Here is a 22013-nt window from a genome sequence, read left to right as displayed (position 1 = left end):
AAAAGGGCTTCAGATTATGAGGCTTACGGGTAGAGTGAGTACTGTAGAGCAGAGTGAAAACCAATAAAGGTAAGTCGTGCGGTCGTACAACCCCTGCATGGCATTAATTCGATGGTATAAAAAAGAGGTGCGATATCATATTAACCCCCATTCGCCCCATTCGTTTCCAACAGATCTGCACATTTCTTCACACAAGTCAACCATCCATTCATTCGTCACCAGGTATCAACAAGTCCCCAATTACGCCCGACAACCGAATCCAAACAGATAAACGAGAGATGGGTATGACGTTTATTTCTTGTTTTTCTATTCGTCAGTAACAAACAACTCTTGTTGATGAAGCAGTGAGAACGAACAGGGTTCTCAGAACTGAATGTCAGCGATGTGATTTTCATGTGTGAAAAGAGAGAAACTGACGCGGTTTTCCAGCTGGCAGCAACCTTTTTGAAGTTTTCCTATTCGCGTCAGCCAAAAGTCTTCAACTTGTTGACTCTCAACGTGATTTACCCGGACAGCCGATAGTAGAGGCATGACTCAAATCATTCCGCAAGGCCGAGGGTCATGGTATTCCATAAAGAGAGCATGGTAAGAACATTACATGGACGGAAGCGGAAGAGACGTAGAGTGAAAGTCAACGAGTAAGAGAAGAGAAAACGACGAAGGCAAAAAGACTATCCGACTTACCTTGTGATCAGCCTTTTTTCCGGTCTTCTCCTGCTCAGCCTTGAGTTTGGCGAGTTGAACTTTCATGTACTCGTTGCTATGTGATCAGCTTTTTCCGCAACGCTTTCAATATTGTTCACGTTGAAGAAAGAGAAAGTTGTAGACGAAGAGAAAGTTGTCAACACTCACTATGCAGAAGATTTGCCGGTCTTCTTGGCACCTTTGGCTTTGGCAGCAGTTTCGGCTGTTGACGTGTTAGTCACATGTGATATTCACGTGTGTGAAAATTTGTAAGGATGACAAGATGTATGACGAGAGTTTGATCGATGTGCAAAAGAGAAAGAGAGGGAAAGGAGAAACACAAGCGTCAGTTTAAATTCCATTCTTCGTTTTATCGATTGGCGATAGTCAAAAGTCTATCTCTCTATTTCTCCAAATATGGTGAATGTTGTTGGAAGGACAAGATGAAGTACTCACTCTTCTTAGCTGTTGACATGTAAGATAAACAAGTGACGAAACGTATAATATAAGAAGAAAATCGCGTCAGCCTTTCATTCAAACATCACTATAAACCCCGAAAGTGATGAAATTTGTAAGTCTATTGAGAAGAAATCGCTTCTGGTATGATGGGGATGCACTTACGAGGCATGTTGTATTGATTAGAGTGTTTGGTTAGAGTTGAAAGAATAAAAGTTGTCTTTGATGAAAGTTGATAGTTGTTGTTGAGTGAAGAGTAAAGAAGAGAAATAGAGAGAAGGGGGGGGGGAGAATATTAAGTGTTGTGTATTGGGGGGGTTGGGTTATCTCTTGAGCCAGTCACTAATGTTTTTTCCCTTTGGCTTTGTTGAGCCTTTGAGCCCTTGGACGCGCCTCTCTCCCCCCTTTGACTCAGCCCTCACGCCTTGACCTCGACTCGTTACGTAACCGACACGACTCGTCTTCTTCTCGTGCCTTGTAGCGCTTTGTTGACGCGCAGAAGTGTTTTACTACTCTCTTCCTGTCCCATGGCCCATGGCAAATGAGCATTGTCCAGCTTGCAGCCTTTCAGTCTCTCAGCTTTCCCCCCAACCAGCCTCCATCATAATTCTTCGCGTGGTCTATCGCCCTCTCATACCAAGTACACATCCCCTTCCTCATCCGTATGTCACCCTCCATACCTCTGGTAGTCTAGTCCATGGATCCATGGAAAGAGACGCGATGCATCTCAACTTGTCCTCGTCCGTCTCATCCTCTACAACGCGTCATTAGATCCTCCATCTTACACTCAATCTCACCTCATCAACACGTCCTCTTCCCCTGGACGAGGAGCGCCTCTCTCTACCGAATTCACTATCTCACGTCGGATCTCTGAACTGATCGTGGCGTGAGGTCGAACACGTATCACGTCAAGTAACGCATCCTTTTGGTCTGGCGTCAAATCCGAGCTGTACCTATCATATCAGTTTCACTTCCATAGTAGTAAATGAATCACCTGAAACAACTCACCTCTGTACAAAAACAAGTAAACTTTGATGCCACAAAACCGGAAGTTTATCTTCCCCATGACGACTTCGAGGCGAATTGGCTAATCGGATAAAGTGAAATACGATAGCATCTACCACTTTATAAGGTAATGCGTATTTCTTATCGAGGAGAACACGGATGAAAAGGGAATTCGGACCGGAATAATCCATCGATGCCAATCGCATGAGAGCAGCAGCGGAATGAAGTACGGGAACTGATACTTTCGAAAGTACCGAAGCGACGATGGCTGCTTCTTTCAAAGAACAAGCGGTCTATAATCAGCATCAATCGGCAAATCATCTGAAAAAGAATTTTTGAGTTCTTGTTCTATCACTCACCTCACATAAAGGGAATAGAATACCTTTGAAGAAAGCAGCAGGTTTGTATAGTGCCTTTTTGAGAGATTCGTACAAATGAACGTTCAACTTGCCTCCATTCGCTCGCATATCTTCTCTACACTTGTCGAGCAATACTCCTTCGTTGAAAACTCTCACCTCGGTAGGTTTAAGATTGGAAACGAATATCTTCGTACATGCGAAAGTGGCGTGAGGTGTCCATTTATCAGGTTCTGTCAAAGCGAGGAGTTGTGCCCAATGAGGAAGTGATGGGAGGATCTTGAGGGCTTTAGGTAATGGACCAGATTTATATCGAGAGAGTAAGAAACCGACTCTACTTGGGTGAGCTCTCGAATGTCATCAAGAATCTTTGAATGGCATACTTTGTATAGACTTCGATGACTTTTGGATTCAGACCTTTTTTAGGATCAGGAGGACCTTCATCTGTCCATTTAGTCATTTGACCAAGATGATTGTCATAGTTGAACTCACCTTCATCTTCCATACCCCTGGATATCGCACCTCCTTGCATCTTACTAAAGATTATATCTGCCAGAGTTCTCCCTCCTGCTTCACCCATAGCAGCGCTCGGACCTAAAGCGTCTAAAGTAGCATGGTCAGCAGGATCGATTTCCTACATCCTATTAGCTGAGTAACCATAAGCAACACATCACTTACCAGATCACCATACTCTCTATCTCCATATTCACTGCCCTCTTGAATCTCTTCATCCTCGTCCGATCCATCATCAATTACTCTTGTCCTCGACGATCTGTAGTCAGTTTCGCCTCGATGTGAACAAGAGAGAGACATACGGTTCTCCCTCGTCCTCATCTTCCCATTCTTCCTCCCCCATTTCCCTAGCTATTTCATCCTGTTGATCCCTTGCCAGATCTAAAATCTTCTTCGACATTCTCGCATCTTCTCCGCCCTATGTTATCAGCGTCACCGACCGATAGAGTTTTGGATTTACTTACCCCTTCCACCTCATCTTCCTCTATGCGCTTCCGTCGTCGACCTGGCTTGCTGACTCTACCAAACTTGTGAAGATGATCATCTTGTTCCAGATCCACCAAGAGAGGATCATGTCTTGGCTTCTTGACTTTAGGCTCTCTAGGCATTTTGTCGAAATTGAGATGGAAAACCTTTGCGATGGACAAAGACCGAGAAGAAGAAATTTTGATTTTGCGGGGAAACCTAGGTCACGTGACATGCGGGAGAGGGGGTCTGTGCGTCACCTCCATCGTCGATCGTCAATCTTCAACTTTTACATGTCCATCTTGTTTCGTTCCTTGTCACCCAGCTACTAAAGCATGCTCACTCTTCCTACAACACTTTATCTAATCTTGCCTATTGAAATTATCCTCGTTCCAGTACTCTCCCACTTCGGCTAATCGGTCAGAAAGCTGAGATAGCTCCTTTCTTTTCACTCCTCTCGTTCTCAAAATCGTACTCGTCAGCCACCACCACGATGGCTCGTCAAAAGGATAAACAAACCGCTGGCATCTCTGAAAATGTCATACATCGAAACAATCATGAACATCTGGACTCAGAAGCCCTCGCTTCCACCTTATCTGTGAGATGTTTGTTCACTGCCCCTCTACCACGCTGACCGGAAGATCGAATTTCCACTGCTCGATCCAACCCTCATCTTAGCGCTCTTATCGGATCGTGACCCTAGTACACTCTCGGATCATCTAGAAGAGATACGCAATCAACTTGGTATATTAGAAGCCACTCTTGTTCCGGATATAGAGGAGCCTCATGTAAAAGAAGAGCCTTCCGATGATATCGGAGTTGAAATCGATAAACTCGATGTCAATGATATCGAGCTGGAAAGAGCAGGTCTACCGGATAACACATCCACGAGTACCTCAGAGGTCGCTAGCTTTCCTAGTCAAGCTTCCTCCTCGACTTCTGTTGCCGATGAAACGTCGTTCTTAGATGATATTGAGCATTTGAAATCACTCTTTCCCGATACGTGAGCTACTTCCATAATAAATGAGCACAGCTGATGAGCAAGATCGGAGAAGGATTCTCGTGAAGCTTTAGAAACGCAGCCAGACATCGCAGGTGCTATCGATTATCTCCTCTCTATCGAAGCTATACGGGAATCCGAGAAGCATGGGTATTGGCTGGCTGAAGAAAGCGAGCAGCACGCTCAATCATTCGTTCCACTCGTACCCTCCTCATCCTCCCGCTCATCCCTCGCATCTAAGAAGTCCACATCACATCCATCAACTTCATCTGGAAGTGCTCGGCAAAAGGGAAAAACGACCATCACCATTCCCATAATTGACACACTCCAACGTCAAACTCCTTCCTCCTCACGACCATCGTCTCGAGCAGCCCCACCCAAGCGACGCTCTCCATCCACATCCACGACCCTTCACGATTCACCAAACGCATGGGCGACTCTCGCTTCATTATCAAACGCTCTATCTGACCTTCTCCCACCTTTTCCACCCGAACATTTCTTGTCCTACTTTCACTCACCTCACTACCCCTCAGCTTACTCAGCAGCTCGTGCTAGTCTTACCGCCATACCAGCTGATGACTCTGGTCAAGTCGATGAAGTCTCTCGAAGCGTTCTTGAAGATGTGTATGGAGTGAGCTTGATCGACGATGAAGGATCATTGGTGATTGATTTGCGCATCTGCGTACAAGCCGCAAGGGGGGACATATCGACTGTACTCGACCTGATGAATATGTTAGCCGACCTCTGTGAATGGCCTTGTAATGAAACTGATCTTGATCGTCTGGACAAACCCATACTGCATACCGCCAAATCCCTGTCTAATACGATACCTTCCTCACCACGAAGCCAACCTTCCGCCGGAGCCTTTCGACGCGATGTCATTGTCCGTCCAAAGCCCCAGGCTGTCAAGGAGATCAAAGCGAAAGTTGTACCTGGATCTCAATCATCCGCCTCAGCTGCTACGAACCCTGTCGCTATGGACAACTTCGGATTCGCATATCCATCTCAATTCGTCTTACCTCGTAATCCTGAATCTCATCACCCTCTTGAGTGGCGTTCTCAAGATCGTCGACAACCCCGACGAAATACCTCTCATCCTTACTCCGCACACATCCCCGCTTACGCAAGAAATCAACTGCCCAATGATCCCTCGGACAATTCTCTCTACTCCCTACCCCCTTCCACTTCATCTCCCTCGATGGAAGAATGTCTTCGTCGAGCAAGTGAAGAACGTAAGAAACGTACCGACGCAATACGTGCTGCTGGTAGACATTTAGCAGGTGGTAAAGCCGCCAACAGGATAGTCTCTGGACATTATGCCTTAGAGGCTCGCGAAGCAGCGTCAAGAGCAAGAGAATGGGATATGCGTGCTGCCAATACAGCGGTCATCTTTCAGCTCCAAAGAGGTAACACGATTGATCTTCATCATATGACAATTGACGAAGCTACATCTGCCGCACTAGGTGCTGCGGAGGAATGGTACGCTAAAGAGAAAGCTAAGAACTTTTACGGAAGGGAAAGTGTCAATAGGAAGTTCGTACCGACGAATGAACTGAGGATCGTGACGGGTGTAGGACGACATTCTGCGGGTAAAGTCGGAGTTTTGGGTCCCGCTGTTAGCGCAGCTTTGGAGAGAGAAGGCTGGAGGGTGGATAGAGGAGAAAATTCGCGAGGATATCTGGTCATTAGTGGACATAGATGAGGTAGGTATTCGTTTGTTGCTTATCACTAACGCAACAAGTAGCTGATATCATTTCGCTGACTGGTGCTGACCAGCCTGTCAAATTAACGGGATCAGCTTTCGCCTCTCGAGCGGTACCCGTGATCCCGTGAACCCTCTCTCCCTCTCTCCGAACCCTCTTGGACAGCCGTGAACTCTTCGCGTTTTCCCCTCTTCTCATGTCCCCCCCCCCCCCTCCTGTGGGATTGCCCCTCTGATAGTCCTCTATCTGTCCTCATCCCTCTCCGGTCTCGTGATCTCGGCCCTGCGGGCGTCACTACGAGCCACTTGGCTTATGCCCCCAGGTCAGCCTTTCTTCATCTGTTTTCACTGACCGATACGCCACTCTCCCACGGCGATCTCTCATGGCTCTCTTTTCGCACTCTCGTCTCATATGAGCGGGGAATGGACTATGGTCAAAGGCGATGCTCTGAATCCCACAAAGGTGCTTCAGAAATGCGGATCTCAAAAACCCCTTGCAGATTGTCTGGGAAATAATGTAAAAACCCTTCCAATACTAGCTATCAATCCCCCGCTCCCATCATGGCATTTCCCCCGAGTCCAAATATCGATTTCACTTCGAACCCCTCAATGGACACTCCACATTTTTTGCAGATTCTCCAGGAATCAGTAGGTGTTTCTCTGCACGACACGGGTTTACTTTCCTTGTCCGACTTGTCAACCGTCGTTGGATGTACTGAGAGAGGTGATCCGCTTCACCAAGACATGGTCATGACGATCGATCGAACAATCAACGCCATCGATTTGTTGTTGGCACAAATCAACAAAGACATCTCTCTTAAATTCTCTTCCGGTGGAGAACAATCTGAAATTCACGATATCAATCACGGGTTCGATATTTTGGTCGGTGGAGCAGGAACATTAGAGATGATCCAATTCACTAACCAGCGCCTAATAAATCAGAACAGTTTAAAACTTGCTTTCCAATATCCACTCACATGCGAAACTATCGCAAGTGAAGTGGCGTCCGTCTTGGTTTTCATCCGAACTTCAATCAGGAAATTCCGATGGATATCTCCTGCGGATTTCCGACTTGACCAGATAATAAGGCCTTCAGATATGATACCAGTTGTTCAAGGTGAGTTTCGACCTTTTCATTAGTCTAAATAATTATTGATTATAGGTTTTTATTCAGGTTCTTTATCAACGACCAAGGAAACAATCCAGTTCTTCAGGAATGTTTTCAGATATCAATTATCGTTAGGAATATCAAATCCGATCATGATCTCTATTCTCAGTGAAGAATTATCTCGATCAATCAACGGTCCATCCCGAGATCCATTGAAACGGTTGGATCTCGCTTTGAATATGCTAAGACAATGTGACACGACTACGCCTGATACTGGACCGAGAGATGATGGCCCGTTGACGGAATGGAATCGACCTACAAGATTACCGACTCGTGATAGAGGTAGGGAGGTTTCCGTGGGTATGTTCAGAGTTGGAGAGGTTCCCACAAAATCATCTCTTCAAACACCAGGAAAGACAATGAGATCGCATGGACCCCCAAGTGGGAAAATTGTCTCCCTTCCTCTGAAACCCATGAACGGCTCCTCGGTCAATCCTATTGATCGTGGTGCAAGATTGGGCAGGGTACCTCAGTATGATACTCAACAACAAACTTCAGGTGTTATAATACGACCTGCTCTTCCCTTTGCTCCCGTCACCGTTCATGATCCATATCTTCCTTCAACTTCTCATGAAGGGCATGGAGACTCAAGAACCCTAACATCGGTCCCTATTGACCTCGACACGTTTCCGGACCCTACGTCCAATGGAAATACTGATTGTATCCAAGGTGTCAGACCACTGAATTTCAGCTATGGCGACGCATACAAGACGTACAATTGGTCAATCAACCCCCGTAATCAGCATACGGAAACTCCATCTCATCCTGTTCATGAATCATGACATACTTACAATACTGAATTTCTTCTTGAGACAGGAGCATGTGATTTTCCCCATCATACATGCTATGGGGCGGAAATAAGTGAGAATGCTACTGACCAGTCGTGGGATCGTGTTGATACATAAAACATAGTCGACAATGCATTACTTTTGATTGATGAAATCAAAACGCTGACATGCTATCGGTTGACCTATATCAAGATAAGAGAGTGGAAGTGGAGGTAAAAGGATGGAGTATTCACATTTAACTTACACATCTCAAATTCACATGTTCTGCATGTTCTGTGCTGATTGTGAATCATCATTCTTGCCCTCGGCTCCCCGGAACGTGGTCCGTTCTGGGTCGTGGACATGATCCGGACGATATCAAACATTCAAATATCTTACAGGAAGGCGCCATGAGAAAGTCATGAATCTGAATTTGAAAAGGGAGGTTCATGATCAAAGGATCGGCCCGGAGATCGAAAGCGGGTTTGGAATCGAAAACGAACGATCAAGGTATAAACTACCACTTTCACTTCTTCACATCACTCAAGGTCTTTAGTCGATTCAATAACATTTTGAACCCCAATAACGAAGTAACAACAACAACATGACCACTAGAACAATCTATCCAAGAGAAACCATACATTCCTGTGTATATTTCTTCCATCAAATAGCTAATGCTGCCGATACTTATGACATGCCTGTTGATGACTCCATCAACAATCTCAGATTAAACAAATCAAACCTTCTTGATCCTTATGAATATCTTCCTACTCGTGAGTTTTTTTTTGTCAAGACTCGTCCATTATAGAAGGAAATTACTAAGATTTTTCATAGAATCGACTGAGAAATGGGATATCACTATAAGATCTATGGAGGATATCTGTAATTGGTTGCAACGTCAAGTTTCAGTAGACGAATATCAATCTAGAAATTCGTTCATTGGACATTTTAATTACCAGACGAATCAAAGGAGAGAAGCTCATAAATACGGTAATGATCTAATTGTTGGTCTTACGGTAATAGAATTAGCACGTGTTTTAGAAAAGATAAGAGGAAATTCTGAAAACCCTATATTGACTCAAGATACTGAATACATTACGACTATATCTATGGCGGTTATTCTCTCTAGACTCGCTTGCATACCTAAACCTAGTGGATCTGTCACTCAGATCTGGGAAATAACAAATGGTAAAGTGATTCATAAAATGTTGATTAATAACGCTCATGTCAGTCGAAAGTCCAATGTATGACAGGGGAAAGACGGCGAAGATTATTTCAGATGTCCATGACTATTGGTCTCCGAATCTAGAAACAGAAGATGATAAGAAAAGAGATAGAGTTGGTATATTCGTCGAAGCGGTTTTACGCCCGTTTCTACCAGATCAAAGATGGGATAATACTTCTTTGACTCGGACAGCTCTTGAAGCATCAAGGACACTAAATGCTAGAGTCAATGATCTAACCCCTCAACCTCATGGTCTTTCGAACAATCAATCACCTCATTCTATATCACCTCATTTGGCTCACCAGAGGGGCAATCAAGACAATGATCACGGTGCAGGATCTGTCGGTCTTGTCCGCACACCACGTCATATTGGAACTCCAAAAACACATCCTTATACACAACGTTCTAGACCCAGCCCTCTCCGAAACAGTGTGGTTCCTGACAATCAATCAGATGAACCTACACCATCTTCAAGCGCAAACGCGTTGTCCACTGCAAGCAATGCCTACCTTCACAGACAATAGCACAGACCAACAACCTCTAGGGATAGGTTTATGCCTCTGAACATCTTACCGCCACGAACTTCCACCAGCTTTGAATGAACCTGACACCTCGCTGTCCACAAGAAGGGGAATGATAGTCGGCGAAACAGGGATCCGCCAGGCGTCACTCTGTTGCTTCATCAACTTCTTCGTCAGTAACCTGGCAGGGTGGAGGAGTGTCAGGAATTCCAGGCTTGGCACACCCCAACAATGTGGGTCCGGGTCAGACGTGATGAGTCAGTCATATGCGAGATCATTTTATGTAGTTAGTTAGTGCAGATGAGATGATGATACCGAGAGAGCATTGCGTTAGCTACACGTTGTTTACCACTTCACGATCATCATCATAAGTGGTAGTCCTGAAAAACATGCCGTGACATCACACATCATGCAGCCAAAGATTTCCTCGCCATTGCCAACACCCCTTCGAAAGTCTCATTCCCTCCCGTGAAGCCAGACGCATGGCAGAATACGCACCCATTGACTCCAGAGACTTTACTGAGTTCCGCATCTCGGACACCACGCCAAGCTTCAGGCATCGATTTTCGGTTGAGGAAAGAATCTGGAGATTCGGGAACACATTGTATTCGCCATTTTGATCCGGGAGCATCAGACTCTGGATACAGAACGTAGAGGATTTGTTGAGGAGGTGATAGAGTAGATTCGAGAGAGAATAGATGATCTTTCCATGGTGCGGACTGAGGTTCAGCTGAGAATAACGAACAGAGTTTAGCAAGAACAGCTGGAAGACTGACTTTCTCAAATACTACGATGGAGCCGCTTTCATCGACCTTATGTCTGGTGTCCAACGCAGCTTTGACGATATCCCGAGCGGGGAGCCATGCTTTGGTGTAATATCGAAGATGTGACATGAATTCTTCTCCTGTGACTTTGGACGCGATGGCGAATCGTGCCTAGCATCAGTCTAATTTCAATGTCTTGAAAAAATGAGAGGACTCACATCATAATCCGCATCGTCAACATGTTCATTCCAATCTGGATTGATCCGACCAACTCTTGAACTCAAATCTGTCCGAACAGTGTAAGCCAAAGGTCCGGATGCAACGTTCACTCCGTTATCTATCCCGTCCACTGACTCTATCAATTCCTAATATCAGTCATGATCTGAAAAGTTTCATGACCACGGGACGAGCTCACAGAGTATAAACGTAACCAAATAATTTCTACTCGAGGGTCTGACTCTTCACATCCGAGGTAATCGGCAATGATCTTCTTTCCAAAGTGCTTGTAAACCAAACCGGCTGAAGACAACTTGATCTTGTCAAAACCATGACCAAACGTTTCGTTGAATCCTCTTTGATGATGATCGTATCGATGAGCTTTTGGATCGTATACTCCACCCACGTCAACGACGATATTGAGAGGTGCCACTTTTCGTCAGCCACGGTACAAAGGAAGAATCTTGTTTCACTCGCATTTAGCTGGATCTCTCGTCCGTAGCACATCGGCATCTCGAAATTCGTCCGTTAGACGAAGCATGAACACTGCGAGTGCTTCTGAAAACATCAGCACTGAGACGAGGTCCAGAAAGATGGCTGACCATCGCAGTGAAATGTGCCGGAATGGGTACCAATAATCTGCCACATCAGCCAAAACCTCGAGATTGTGCAAGCTCACCTTTGTTGACTTTAGTCTTTTGGCAGCGGGGGATGACATGATATGACGTCTATGGATGTATTGAAGGTTTCTGAAAGGTGTTTTGGTTGTCAGCAGACGCATGCAATTGGCTGATTTTCCAAGAGGAAGAAATTTTTGGTCGAAGAGCGTTGATCGAGGTGGTGCGCGTCATCGGTCAAGCGGAATCAAAATTAGCTTTCCCACGGTGTCACAATTTCCCGGGTGGGCCGGCTGAGATTGGACCCAAACCCCCCTCTCCCCCCCCGTACCCCCCAATCTCCCGCCGCCGCTTCTCAATAGACACTTGTATCTTTCGCTCTACTCTCATGTCCGCTGGCCCCATAGCTATCTCTGCTATCACCATCAGTATCTTTCGATAGGACTTTTCCATTTTATATAATTCGTGGAGCTCAGAGACGTGGCTCAAGGCTTTCCCCCCCCGCCTTCCCGTAACTTCTTCCCCCCGTCATGATGCTCGAAGGTCGGAGACGGCCAGCGGGCATCGGAGCTGCTGAAGAGCTCAGGAGAGCTCATAGTGGAGGTATTAGGAGTGCAAGTATCAGCAGTAATACGCCGATGATAGAAGATGACGATGACGGTGAGTTGAGCTTTCATCTCATCTCCTTCGTCCAGTCTAGCATATAGCTGTCGTATCTCGACATGGAGCTCGCTCACGCTCAATACCTCCCGATCAGGACGTGGAGCTGACATTTAAGATGCTCCCAGAAGGTCAACCAGAGGTCGGAACCCCCTCCCACCTTCCTCTGGCCCACTCTTCCCTCCTCTACCACCCAAACAAGCCCGCAATTCCCCCAAAAACTCCCCTAAGCGATCTCCTGTCGTCCGTCCTACCTCTGCAACGATCACGACCATGCTTCGAACCTCATCAGATAGTATCCTTAAAGAGGACTTGGACGTGTCCGACCCACCCAGCGGCTCTGTTGCTAGCATCACGCCGCCCCCGCCCCACACCGTTGAGGATCAGCCGATGGAGGTCAATGGTGGAGATGCTTCCCCAGAACATAAGAATGATTGGGAGACTTATCGCCGTAATCGCGCCATGAGATCTTTCAGGCAAGCCAAATCAGTCAAAGCAGAGGAAGAGGAGGAGGAAGAGATGACACCTGGGCGGACTAGACCTACAAAAAACACTAGAGCTTTATCAATACCCATTCCCTCTACTGTTGACACTCCCGTTTCCGACGTATCTGAACAACGATCAGTCTCAGCTGGGCGGCAAGTAAGGAAGAGAAGAGGCGAAGAGCAGTTGTTGTTGGACGATCATCTTCTCCCGGAGGAGATCCGGAGGGCCGCCACGGTCCTGGGCAAACGTGATCGCCGAAGTGCTGAGAGGGAAGAAACAGGCGAGGAGGTCGTGGAAAAACATTCTCAAGGAAAAGTGGAGGAGGAAGAGAGAGACGGCGGGGAAGGGGAGGAGGAAGAGGAAGGAGACGGTCAGGAGGTGACACGATGTGTGTGCAAGAAAGAAGGTGAGTGATTGTAACAAATGTCCTTAATGCAGCTGACATGGCAGAGGGAGACCCTCTCATGATTCAATGTGACAAGTGCAACGTATGGCAGCACGGTCCATGTGTCGGAATCTGGGCAGACGAAGAGGCTCCAGATGGTGAGTCGAGGAAATGGGGCGAAGGCTGACTTCCAGAATACTTTTGCGAGGAATGTCGGCCCGATCTTCATGGACCGTTGAAAAGATGGATCCGAAGTAAAGGAAGGAATCCGTGGGACTTCTTCTCTCTCTCAATGTGCCCGTCCGCTGACATCCAGTGCCGCCTTTGTCCCTCCCACCCCAGAAGATCTAAAGCATTTTCAATACTCGTCTGACAAACAATTCCCTTCACAATCCAAACTGTGGGCAGAAATTGCAGCACGAGAGACCAAAGCGAAATCAGCTCCTCGTTCACATCATCGGAAAGAAGCGCCCAGCCCGGTAGAAAGCGTGGACGCTCGTAGAAGTGGTAGACGTCAATTCAGTAACGGGAAGCCTGTGTCTTCTGAGAAGGAAAAAGAGAAGCCTGGGACGGCTCACAAGGAGAAAGAAAAGGAGCAAGACAAGCCAAAGCCGAATCACACTCGTAGAGTGTCTGTCATGTCACCATCCCCACAGAGATCGCCATCTCCCCAAAATCACCCTCCGCCCAAAAGACGTAGCACGATGAACTCACGTGACGCGGCGTATGAAGAGGAAGTCAAGGCCGCGCTCGAAGCGAGTCGATTAGAGATGATGCAAGCGGAGAGTGAGCATAGTCCTGAGGAGAGCGAAAAAGGGAAAGAGAAGGAGTCCGCTGAAGTTGGTCAGTAATTCTCTCTCTATCTTGTGTATTTCAAATTTAACCGTCAGATGATCCTGATTCTTCTCTACCACCCACAAAGGCCAAACCAAAGCATCCTAATCAGTACACCTATCGACCTAAATCTTCATCTGGGGCACAACCCATACCTTCACCTGTCAGACGAGTCGGACAAGGTGGTACTCCGGTACCTTCTGCTCCTCCAACGCAGCATGAACATGGAACTCGTCGTGCGGGCGCCATCGCCAATGGTCTAATCACCATTCCAACCGTCGCAGTGGACGTGAATAGACTATCTTGGCACCTCCCCGATTACCTCTCCCAATTCTCAGATATTCTCCCTACCTCTCATCCCGTAGCTTTGACAATCACCACGCCCCGGACACTCTCTTACATCTCTCGAAATCACTTTGCTCATCAATCTTACGGGCCATTCACCGAAGATCGCGATGATCGAGGTGAGCTTATGCTACCTAACGAGCCAATCGGACGAGAACCTCAAGGCGAGGTGGGATTCAGATTAGAACCTCCTTCTCGAGTTCGATATCCACCAAAGCGTATCACGACCTCAGAAATGCGTAAGAGGGTTCGAGTAATGTTGGATTTTGTCAGTCGAGTACAAGGTGAGGAGGTCAAGAGGAAAGAAAGGGCTAGGTTAATAGGCATCGATATCGCTTCCCTTCCTCCGCGAAAGAAACGCCGACTGGTGGATAAAGACGAAAGAGACGAAGATGAAGAAATGCCGACCATTCAGGAAGACGGTCAAACATCATCGGAAATGTTGGATGAACTGATGCGTGATTTACTCGCATTTCAAGATACGTTTGCTCAGACAGCGTTTCCCTCGCCAAACCTTGCCAGCGCGCCGACATTTGAACACGTTCACGAACCTTCAAAATTGGGCATATCTATGACTGCGGAAGAGGTGGAGCCGAGTGTCGAGATGATGGAGGAGACTGTGGATGTGTATAGAGAAGGAGAGGTGTCAATGATGGTGGAAGAGTGATAATGTGGTGAGGGGTGGAGTAAAATGAGGTTGTAGAGATCTTATAAATGGTGGAAAAAGAGGTCGATAGTTTTTTTTCTAGGGGTGACATGTTGTCAATTGCATAATCTGATGTAGAGTATATCGCCGTGGACATTGTGTGATATCCGACTCGACGCTTTGTTGACATGGGCATGAGAGTATCCACTCTTAGTCACTGACAAGGGTGGGTGTAGGACCTAATGCAGTGGTACTGTACATAAGAAAAAGCAAATCAGTCGCCTCCACTTCGAAAATTTCTTCAGTTCACCTTACTCTTCACTCTCCCTCTCCCTCTCACTCTGACATTTCTCAGCTTACGTCTTTCTCTTCGAATCTGCGAGAGGGTTTGTGAGGGATGTTACCAAGCTGTACCAGAAGATCACTACCTCCGACACTAAAACAAATCCTCTCTTCTCACGTCAAAAGTGGAGAAAGGACAGAAAGTAATGTGAAGATTAACGGTTGGTTGAAATCTGTCAGAGGTCATAAAAATGTTTTGTTCGGTCAAGTGGATGATGGGTCTGATAGTGTTCAAGCTGTTTTCAAGGGGGATAGTAGGGTAGAAGGGTGGGTCCTCGTTCTCGTTCTCGTTCTCTCATTCTTTCTCTACGCACTATCACTTCTTTTTTTTTTGTCCTGGTGAATGCTCTATTCTTCTCGCATTTGACTCATTCCGTACTGAGCTTTCGGTTGACCTTTCTCATCTTCCTATTCCTTCGTCTTGTCCCCACTGATTCGCCTACTTCTTCTGATGTATTTGAGCCATCTCGTCAAGTAGTCAATATATGTATCACTCTTCGTGCCATTTCTGACCTCTCCCCATTGGTTTACTCCTCAATAATATCTGATAAGAATGGGATGTGGGTCATATCATGGTGCGACATAAATACCAAGTTTACATTATGGCAGAGAATATAGCTTGATGATCAGTTTGACCAATGGAACATCCGTCTCTTTGTCTGGAAGATTATCCCCTTCTCGCGGTCCGGGACAAACGGTAGAATTGTTAGTGGAGGAAACTACCATTTTGGGGAGTTGTGATCCAGAGGTGAGTCTCTCCTTCTTGCATACCTTTTCAGTGGTCTTAATATCTTTCCTGATCATACTATTCTAGAGGTATGATGTCAGAAACCAATTCAATGACAGATCCTAGTATCTCATCTTGCTCATCTCCACTACATTTCAAATTCATGATTTCGACTTCTTCATCTCCACCTCAGGCTCATATAGTGTGACTTCAAAGCTGATATTGTTTTTAACGGTACCTGAAGCCGCCCATGACCCCTTGGATCTATCTAAGGTATCTGACTATGACTATACACCTCCGAGCCATGAGCCATAAGGAGGACACGGGACAGGCTGGTGGAGGACGGATAGCAGAGAAACGACCTGAAATATGAACCACCTCGCTGACTATAGACATACCCTATTCAGAAGAAACATATCCCTGCTCCGGTCTTGAGAGATCTAGCACATCTTCGATTCCGAACCAGTCAAATGGCAAGCGTTATGCGTGTTAGAGATGCTATGATGCGTGATTGGCATGAATGGTTTGAGGTGAGTTCAAGTATTCATTCCTCTCAACAATTTACAAATCATCGTTGATTCCCATGTATTATCTCGTCCAGGACTAAGTGGAAAAGTGATCCTCTCCCCTATGGTAGGGGATACGTTTGAATTATGCTCGTCACTCGGCACAATGTCACAGACTATATGAGGTCAAATGCGGCATAGATTGATGGAAAAATGACGGCGTTCATGTTGAATAACATCATGTGGAAGACTGATAATTAGAAAAACGACTTTGTACATGTTCACACGCCCATCTTGACCAGTTCGGATTGCGAAGGTGCTGGAGAGGTATTCACTTTATCTGATTCCCATTCTGACCAGCTTGGAGTCTCAAAGCCCATGGTTTCCTCTTCACACACCACGATATCCTCACCAAGTTTCCCCCTCCCATCTGTATTAACTTCGTCCTCTTCGTTGTCTTCCTCCTCAAACCTCCCATCTTCGACCTCTACCCCTTTTCCAACCGAATCAGCTCACGTACAATCTGCACCTTCTCCCTCATCGTCTGATTCCCAGCCACCGATTCTCCCGTCACCCTCTCATCCGACCCAGCCAACTGCCCAACCCAAAACCGAACCATTTTTCCTCACTCCTGTAAATCTCACAGTATCTTCTCAACTTCATCTCGAACCTCCCACTCTATCCCTATCCCGAACTTACACCCTTTCCCCATGTTTCAGAGCCGAACCATCTCTCACTTCCCGACACTTAAGCGAATTCTATATGCTAGAAGCGGAACTTTGTTTCATCGACACCATCGAACAATTATGTTCCGTAGTTGAAGAAAGTATAGTATCAACAGTCCAAGCTATTTTGTCCGATACACCTCGAGGAAAAAAGACGAGACAAGATCTTTTAAGGATCCGATCGAGTTTAGTAGATAATGGACAATTAACGAATTCTGAAAGAGGTTTAGAACATTTGGAAAAAGTCGCTGAATGTGGATTTGAAAGATTGAGTTATACGGGAGCTTTGGGAAAGTTGAAAGAGGGATTTGGGAATGTTATTTGGGGAGAAGGAATTTCTTCAGAAGGAGAAAAATGGTTAGCTGAAAAAGGTCCGGTGTTCATATATGATTATCCAAGGGTTTTGAAACCGTTTTATATGCTTCCTGCTTCTTCTTCTTCTCCTTCTTATCCCTCTTCCCCATCGCTTTCTCCTTCATTTCTATCTGGTTCACCTGATTCACCAACATCATCGACATCAACATTCCCTTCTTCATCAATACCATCTAACGATCCCACTGAAACCCTCCAACCTTCCACTTCACCAATTGAAAACTTATCATCATCATCTTTACATCAAATCAATCTTCAACCTCCCACCCAATCCAACATCGACAAAACCGGCACAGTAGCATGTTTCGACCTTCTTTTCCCATCCATAGGTGAACTTGCCGGTGGTTCTCTCCGAGAACATCGTCTCCCTCAACTCATCTCCGCCTTGGAACAAAATGGAATGGATAAAAAAGCGTATGAATGGTATCTCGATACACGTCGTTGGGGATCTGTACCACATGGAGGTTGGGGAATGGGTTGGGATAGATGGATTTGTTGGGTTACTGCGATTGGGAATTTAAAAGATGTTGTCGCTTATCCAAGATGGAAGGGACATTGTAAATATTAAATCCAACTCTTTTTTCTTCCCATACGAAATCAAAATCTTACAGTTGGAATTATCTCATACCAGTACGAGTACACTGCTCAACCATCTTTCAAGTGGGATAATCTTTTCTACTGTACTATAGAGTACGTTGAAATTTTTCAGCGTATGAGATATACAGGTAATTGTAGTATTCACATTGAGACGAGGTAACAAGTGTTCAGGACTTCGTTATATCTTGCATCATGCATAGCTCCTGGCTGTGAAAACGTATCCACAAAGAACACCCAATTCCACAGAAGTCTAAAGCCGTCCTACTTCTACACATCATACACTGAGATCCTAATATGTCATGGGGGTCGAATTAGGAATCACAGTATGATCCATGTAAAGCTATTGGTTGTGCTTGATCGTGATGACGAATCAAATTTAATAATCTTCATCTTCCCCTAAAGCCTCTTGTAATCGTCTAGCAGCTTTACGTTGAGCAGCCTCTACAGCTTCTTCGGCTTCTTTCTGATTATCAATCCATCTAAACGTCGTGGGTGGATATGTCGTTTCTGATGCCGCGTCGGCATCTGCGAACCAGAATACTAAACCTGGTGCACTATTTGTCAACGAGGCTGAAGTTAAAGGAAGGGGGGATTGAACTTACGCTGGTCTAACACGGGAACATGGAAGACCCGTTTCGGGTTCGTCGAGGATCGTATGTAACATTTGAGCTTTTTCCGCTCCAGAAACGACGAAGACGACTCGATAGCAATGCGTCAGAACGGGTAGTCTAGGTGATTAGTTTTGATCTCGTTCTCTGCACTCTTAAACGGCAAATTCCAAGCTCTGGCTGCATACATCCAGTTGGTTTGTTCAACGAAGCTAGCTATGGCGCCTTTGTGGGTCTTCCGCTCACATCGATGTTTCGTTTTTCTTTGGTTCGGGAAGAGGGGTTGGGGGGAAGGGAGAGTAATGAGTGAATAAGACGAGTGACATGTAAGAGTAAGACAATTAGAGGAAAAGAGAGACCAACAACTCACGTCATCGTGATACGTCTCGGTGGACCCCTCGGTGCATCTTCTAAATACGAAACCCAAGCGTCTTTCTCACTCAACAATTCATGTTCCGGAAATAAACTCGCAGTCTCTCCCTCCGTTCCCATACCTAAAAGCATCAGATCGAAAGTCGGATAACGAGCGGCGTTTGAAGCTGCAAAATGACCGATGAGTTGTTTTTCATATTCATCCGCTAATTCTTCGAGGTCGTCCAGTAAACTAGCGTCGATGGTGTGTATTTGATTTGGGGGGATGGGAACGTGAGAGAGGAAAGAGAGGTAATTGGAATGATAATTTGAATCGGGTGATTCGAGAGGGACGGCAGCTTCATCGCAGAAGAATACTTCCCTGATAGTTAGTCATCTATGACCACATACTCGCCACCGGTCGTCATTCCTCTCTACAAGTGCTGCTGTACTTCAGGATTGAGACCCATAAGACTGCACCATGATGAGGGAACACGGCACTCGAGAACAGATGGTACTTTACACTTGACTCAAGACATGGTATGTGAAGTAGGCGGGGAGGACGAGAGAGAGGGTGTGGTAGGAAGAAGGAACGACGAGGACTCACCACTTGTCCCATTGGACATTCTCCTGTCCTACCAATCCACGTAAATTCGCAGCCAAAGTACCACGAGAAAGAGCAATCGTGAATTTCCCTCTTTTATCCACTGCATCTCTTTGAGCCTTCACCACGAAGTTTGCCAAAGAATCTAACTATCAGCCCTCTCATCCAATCACATTGTCCCTAATGTGAATACACTCACCAACTAAGACTTCAGTAGTTCTGAACCGATAAAACACCGGAGGGGCAGGAGGTTGTACCGGCATTGTGCTTTGGTGAATAGACTTGAGAGGTTGTCAAGAAGGAAAAAAAGTGGCAATGGTTCTTACAAATCTTCACAGCTTGCCGAAAATAAGAGGAAAAGGAATGTATCCGAGGGATGATTGAAAGAAGAAAGGAAGCGATCTACACGGGAACGTAACGAGATTTCAAAGGACCTATCTACCACTCTATTCTTGGTCCTACCTAATGGTTTACGAAGATTCTTTTACGTGAAAACGTGTGTGAGGGAAAGAGGTTGGTGAAGAGAGGAAATTCAATGAACGGGGATACGGAGCAAGATTTCAAAGTGTGGAATGATGTGGAAGGGACCAGATGCGTCATTTGCATCGCCCGCCGCCGCCGCTCAAAAGTGACTTTATCACTCCGAGCTACTGGCGACTTCTTTAAATCCACGTGGGGTAGAGAGGCGGACAAATCCGCTTTGATCCGATCAAAGGGGTTTTTGGACCGATGACCAGTGACGTGAGGCTGAATTGTGGAATCATGTCTGGTCAATTTTTATGGGGTCGGTGAGTTGTGGACCTCGTACTTCACTAAACTCCTCAGAGACGCGCGGAGAAGATGACAGAGAGATAAAGAGGAAGACTATACTGATTGACAGCTTTCTGCTCGTTACTACTGCCAGTACGTCTCCTTCCGTCTTTGCGTGTAAACCATCGGCCTTTCGGGTTTTTTTATCCTTTCCCGTCGGCCGCCGACCTTCTCGATGGATAAACATCTCTGGTCGGACTATCAAGATTACTAATGTCTGGTCTAATAGATTGGATACAAACTGACATGCAGTCATGGTCAGCGGTTGGGGTATCATGAGATGTTCGTGTCTCTCTCTCTCTTCTCTTCTCTTTCCCTCTATCCCTTCAACCCAATCACCTAGTCATCTATCTTCAAGCCCCTGCAACTCGGCCACTTTACTCGTTTACTGACACTTAGATTCCACACCGACAGATGAACAGTTCTATCAAGTAAGTTCACATATATCGTACGGGTGAAGCTGCTGACGACTTCGTCGTTATCCCCCGAGTTGAAGAAGAAGGTGGACGCTGCTAGAGCCCAGCGAGCAGGGGGCGATATGATATTGAAGACTACCTTGGAAGTGAGTGAACAGTGTTCTGATCTCTATCGCAACCCATTCCGTGATATCAAAAAAGACAGGGGGTCAGGGCTGATGAGAAGGACGCAAGTAAGACGGATCAGATCGTATGGGCCGAACAGTTGGGAAGTACGAAGCCTCCAGGAGGGGGTCGAAGGGTTTAGCCTCTAACATGGACGAGGACGAGTTCACATTAAGTGGCATGAGGGAAGATTGGGTGGAAGAAACCATGTCCATCGTGTGTAAAAGTGTAGCATATCCGACTTTAACCTTGACCCACCATACAGACTCGTCTTGTTATTAACATAAGGGGCAAGGATCTCCAGGTCATCGGGCGGACACATCGGTCCAAGAATCCAAGGAGGCGCACATCGGTGCCTTTCAGCTTAGGTGATGGTACAGCCAAAAACAAAGGAAAACGACGAAGAAAAGAGATACCCGGTTGACTCCACATGTCTCGCTCTTCTGTATCGCCTCACGCTTCATCGTACTCTACTGTACACCGCGATGCAAGGCCTGAGTCTCAAATGGTAGAGTACTCGACGGTGCGCCGTGAAGACCGCCGTCTCCCTTCGGCGGATTGACCGGGATTGACCTAGGCACGGTAAACGGTCCGAGCGGTATGTTTCAAGCGGGGCGATGTTATCCTTCCACGTGGTCTTTCAAGCCTTCTCGCACTATCTTCTTCCCATCCGTTGGTCACGCACACGGACCGTTTTCCTCACTAGTTACTCTGTCAACATGCCTCGGAGACGTCCACTTGGGGCACACCCCTATTTCACTTGGGGCACACCCTTTTGGCGCGCCTAATGAAGGTTTTTCGCGCACCTACCGTTTTTTTGGCAGCTTTCCAAAGGAATTCAGTGCCTCCGCCGGAAGGTGGAGGCACACTAGTCCTGGATTACCGTTAGGGGGTTAGGGGTTTAGGGGGTTAGGGGGTTAGGGAGGTTAGGGGGTTAGGGTGGTTGGAGGGATATTATTATTTATTACTAATCAA

General features: G+C 46.3%; 9 protein-coding genes across 9 annotated transcripts; 5 read left to right on the top strand and 4 right to left on the bottom strand.

The window, feature by feature from the left end:
• Positions 1-80: 80 nt before the first annotated feature.
• Positions 81-1434, bottom strand: TREMEDRAFT_56222 (uncharacterized protein). Its single transcript, XM_007001033.1, is given in 7 exon segments — positions 81-306; positions 357-369; positions 418-455; positions 685-760; positions 853-907; positions 1281-1284; positions 1301-1434. The coding sequence occupies 7 exon segments, from the start codon at positions 1310-1312 to the stop codon at positions 292-294; spliced, it is 213 nt and encodes a 70-aa protein (XP_007001095.1). The 5' UTR covers positions 1313-1434; the 3' UTR covers positions 81-291.
• Positions 1435-1933: 499 nt separating this feature from the next.
• Positions 1934-3622, bottom strand: TREMEDRAFT_67400 (uncharacterized protein; the record flags this gene model as incomplete). Its single annotated transcript, XM_007001894.1, has 8 exons — positions 1934-2093; positions 2149-2438; positions 2505-2835; positions 2885-2945; positions 2994-3135; positions 3180-3273; positions 3317-3432; positions 3479-3622. The coding sequence occupies 8 exons, from the start codon at positions 3620-3622 to the stop codon at positions 1934-1936; spliced, it is 1338 nt and encodes a 445-aa protein (XP_007001956.1).
• A 213-nt stretch (positions 3623-3835) lies between these two features.
• TREMEDRAFT_70985 (uncharacterized protein) lies at positions 3836-6181 on the top strand (the record flags this gene model as incomplete). Its single annotated transcript, XM_007002024.1, has 3 exons — positions 3836-4077; positions 4121-4482; positions 4525-6181. The coding sequence occupies exons 1-3, from the start codon at positions 3973-3975 to the stop codon at positions 6179-6181; spliced, it is 2124 nt and encodes a 707-aa protein (XP_007002086.1). The 5' UTR covers positions 3836-3972.
• A 561-nt stretch (positions 6182-6742) lies between these two features.
• TREMEDRAFT_59688 (uncharacterized protein) lies at positions 6743-8131 on the top strand (the record flags this gene model as incomplete). Its single annotated transcript, XM_007001719.1, has 2 exons — positions 6743-7298; positions 7344-8131. The coding sequence occupies 2 exons, from the start codon at positions 6743-6745 to the stop codon at positions 8129-8131; spliced, it is 1344 nt and encodes a 447-aa protein (XP_007001781.1).
• A 589-nt stretch (positions 8132-8720) lies between these two features.
• Positions 8721-9865, top strand: TREMEDRAFT_59687 (uncharacterized protein; the record flags this gene model as incomplete). The annotated part of the gene is made up of 3 exons (XM_007001718.1): positions 8721-8889; positions 8951-9342; positions 9386-9865. 3 exons carry the CDS (start codon positions 8721-8723, stop codon positions 9863-9865), a joined length of 1041 nt encoding a protein of 346 aa, XP_007001780.1.
• A 404-nt stretch (positions 9866-10269) lies between these two features.
• Positions 10270-11560, bottom strand: TREMEDRAFT_67398 (uncharacterized protein; the record flags this gene model as incomplete). Its single annotated transcript, XM_007001893.1, has 7 exons — positions 10270-10581; positions 10639-10797; positions 10845-10991; positions 11042-11274; positions 11320-11400; positions 11445-11481; positions 11522-11560. 7 exons carry the CDS (start codon positions 11558-11560, stop codon positions 10270-10272), a joined length of 1008 nt encoding a protein of 335 aa, XP_007001955.1.
• Positions 11561-11989: 429 nt separating this feature from the next.
• On the top strand, positions 11990-14836 carry TREMEDRAFT_59685 (uncharacterized protein; the record flags this gene model as incomplete). Its single annotated transcript, XM_007001717.1, has 6 exons — positions 11990-12119; positions 12238-13011; positions 13056-13148; positions 13185-13260; positions 13307-13833; positions 13881-14836. 6 exons carry the CDS (start codon positions 11990-11992, stop codon positions 14834-14836), a joined length of 2556 nt encoding a protein of 851 aa, XP_007001779.1.
• A 376-nt stretch (positions 14837-15212) lies between these two features.
• Positions 15213-18055, top strand: TREMEDRAFT_24575 (uncharacterized protein; the record flags this gene model as incomplete). The annotated part of the gene is made up of 6 exons (XM_007000455.1): positions 15213-15424; positions 15767-15905; positions 16277-16414; positions 16652-16822; positions 16946-17603; positions 17784-18055. The coding sequence occupies 6 exons, from the start codon at positions 15213-15215 to the stop codon at positions 18053-18055; spliced, it is 1590 nt and encodes a 529-aa protein (XP_007000517.1).
• A 197-nt stretch (positions 18056-18252) lies between these two features.
• On the bottom strand, positions 18253-20189 carry TREMEDRAFT_37363 (uncharacterized protein). The gene is made up of 5 exons (XM_007000833.1): positions 19847-20189; positions 19651-19792; positions 19063-19425; positions 18687-18812; positions 18253-18638 (listed from the first exon to the last, which is right to left on the bottom strand). Exons 1-5 carry the CDS (start codon positions 19908-19910, stop codon positions 18461-18463), a joined length of 873 nt encoding a protein of 290 aa, XP_007000895.1. The 5' UTR covers positions 19911-20189; the 3' UTR covers positions 18253-18460.
• Between the last annotated feature and the right edge of the window lie 1824 nt (positions 20190-22013).

Source organism: Tremella mesenterica (genome assembly GCF_000271645.1).
Source record: "Tremella mesenterica DSM 1558 unplaced genomic scaffold TREMEscaffold_1, whole genome shotgun sequence".
In the NCBI taxonomy this organism is placed as follows: Eukaryota; Fungi; Basidiomycota; class Tremellomycetes; order Tremellales; family Tremellaceae; genus Tremella; species Tremella mesenterica.
Note: the sequence above shows the minus strand (reverse complement) of the source record. Positions and strands in the feature narration are given on the sequence as shown.

Bases quoted from the DNA above. Each gene is read 5' to 3' on its own strand.
- TREMEDRAFT_56222 (XM_007001033.1), bottom strand. The intron at 761-852 runs GTGAGTGTTGAC...CTGATCACATAG, and splicing joins ACCGGCAAATCTTCTGCATA to CAACGAGTACATGAAAGTTC. The intron at 456-684 runs GTAAGTCGGATA...TGACGCGAATAG, and splicing joins GAAAAAAGGCTGATCACAAG to GAAAACTTCAAAAAGGTTGC.
- TREMEDRAFT_37363 (XM_007000833.1), bottom strand. From the start codon at position 19,910: ATGCCGGTACAACCTCCTGCCCCTCCGGTGTTTTATCGGTTCAGAACT. The intron at 18,813-19,062 runs GTGAGTTGTTGG...CTAATCACCTAG, and splicing joins CCGAGACGTATCACGATGAC to ACTACCCGTTCTGACGCATT. The intron at 18,639-18,686 runs GTAAGTTCAATC...GTTGACAAATAG, and splicing joins TGTTCCCGTGTTAGACCAGC to TGCACCAGGTTTAGTATTCT.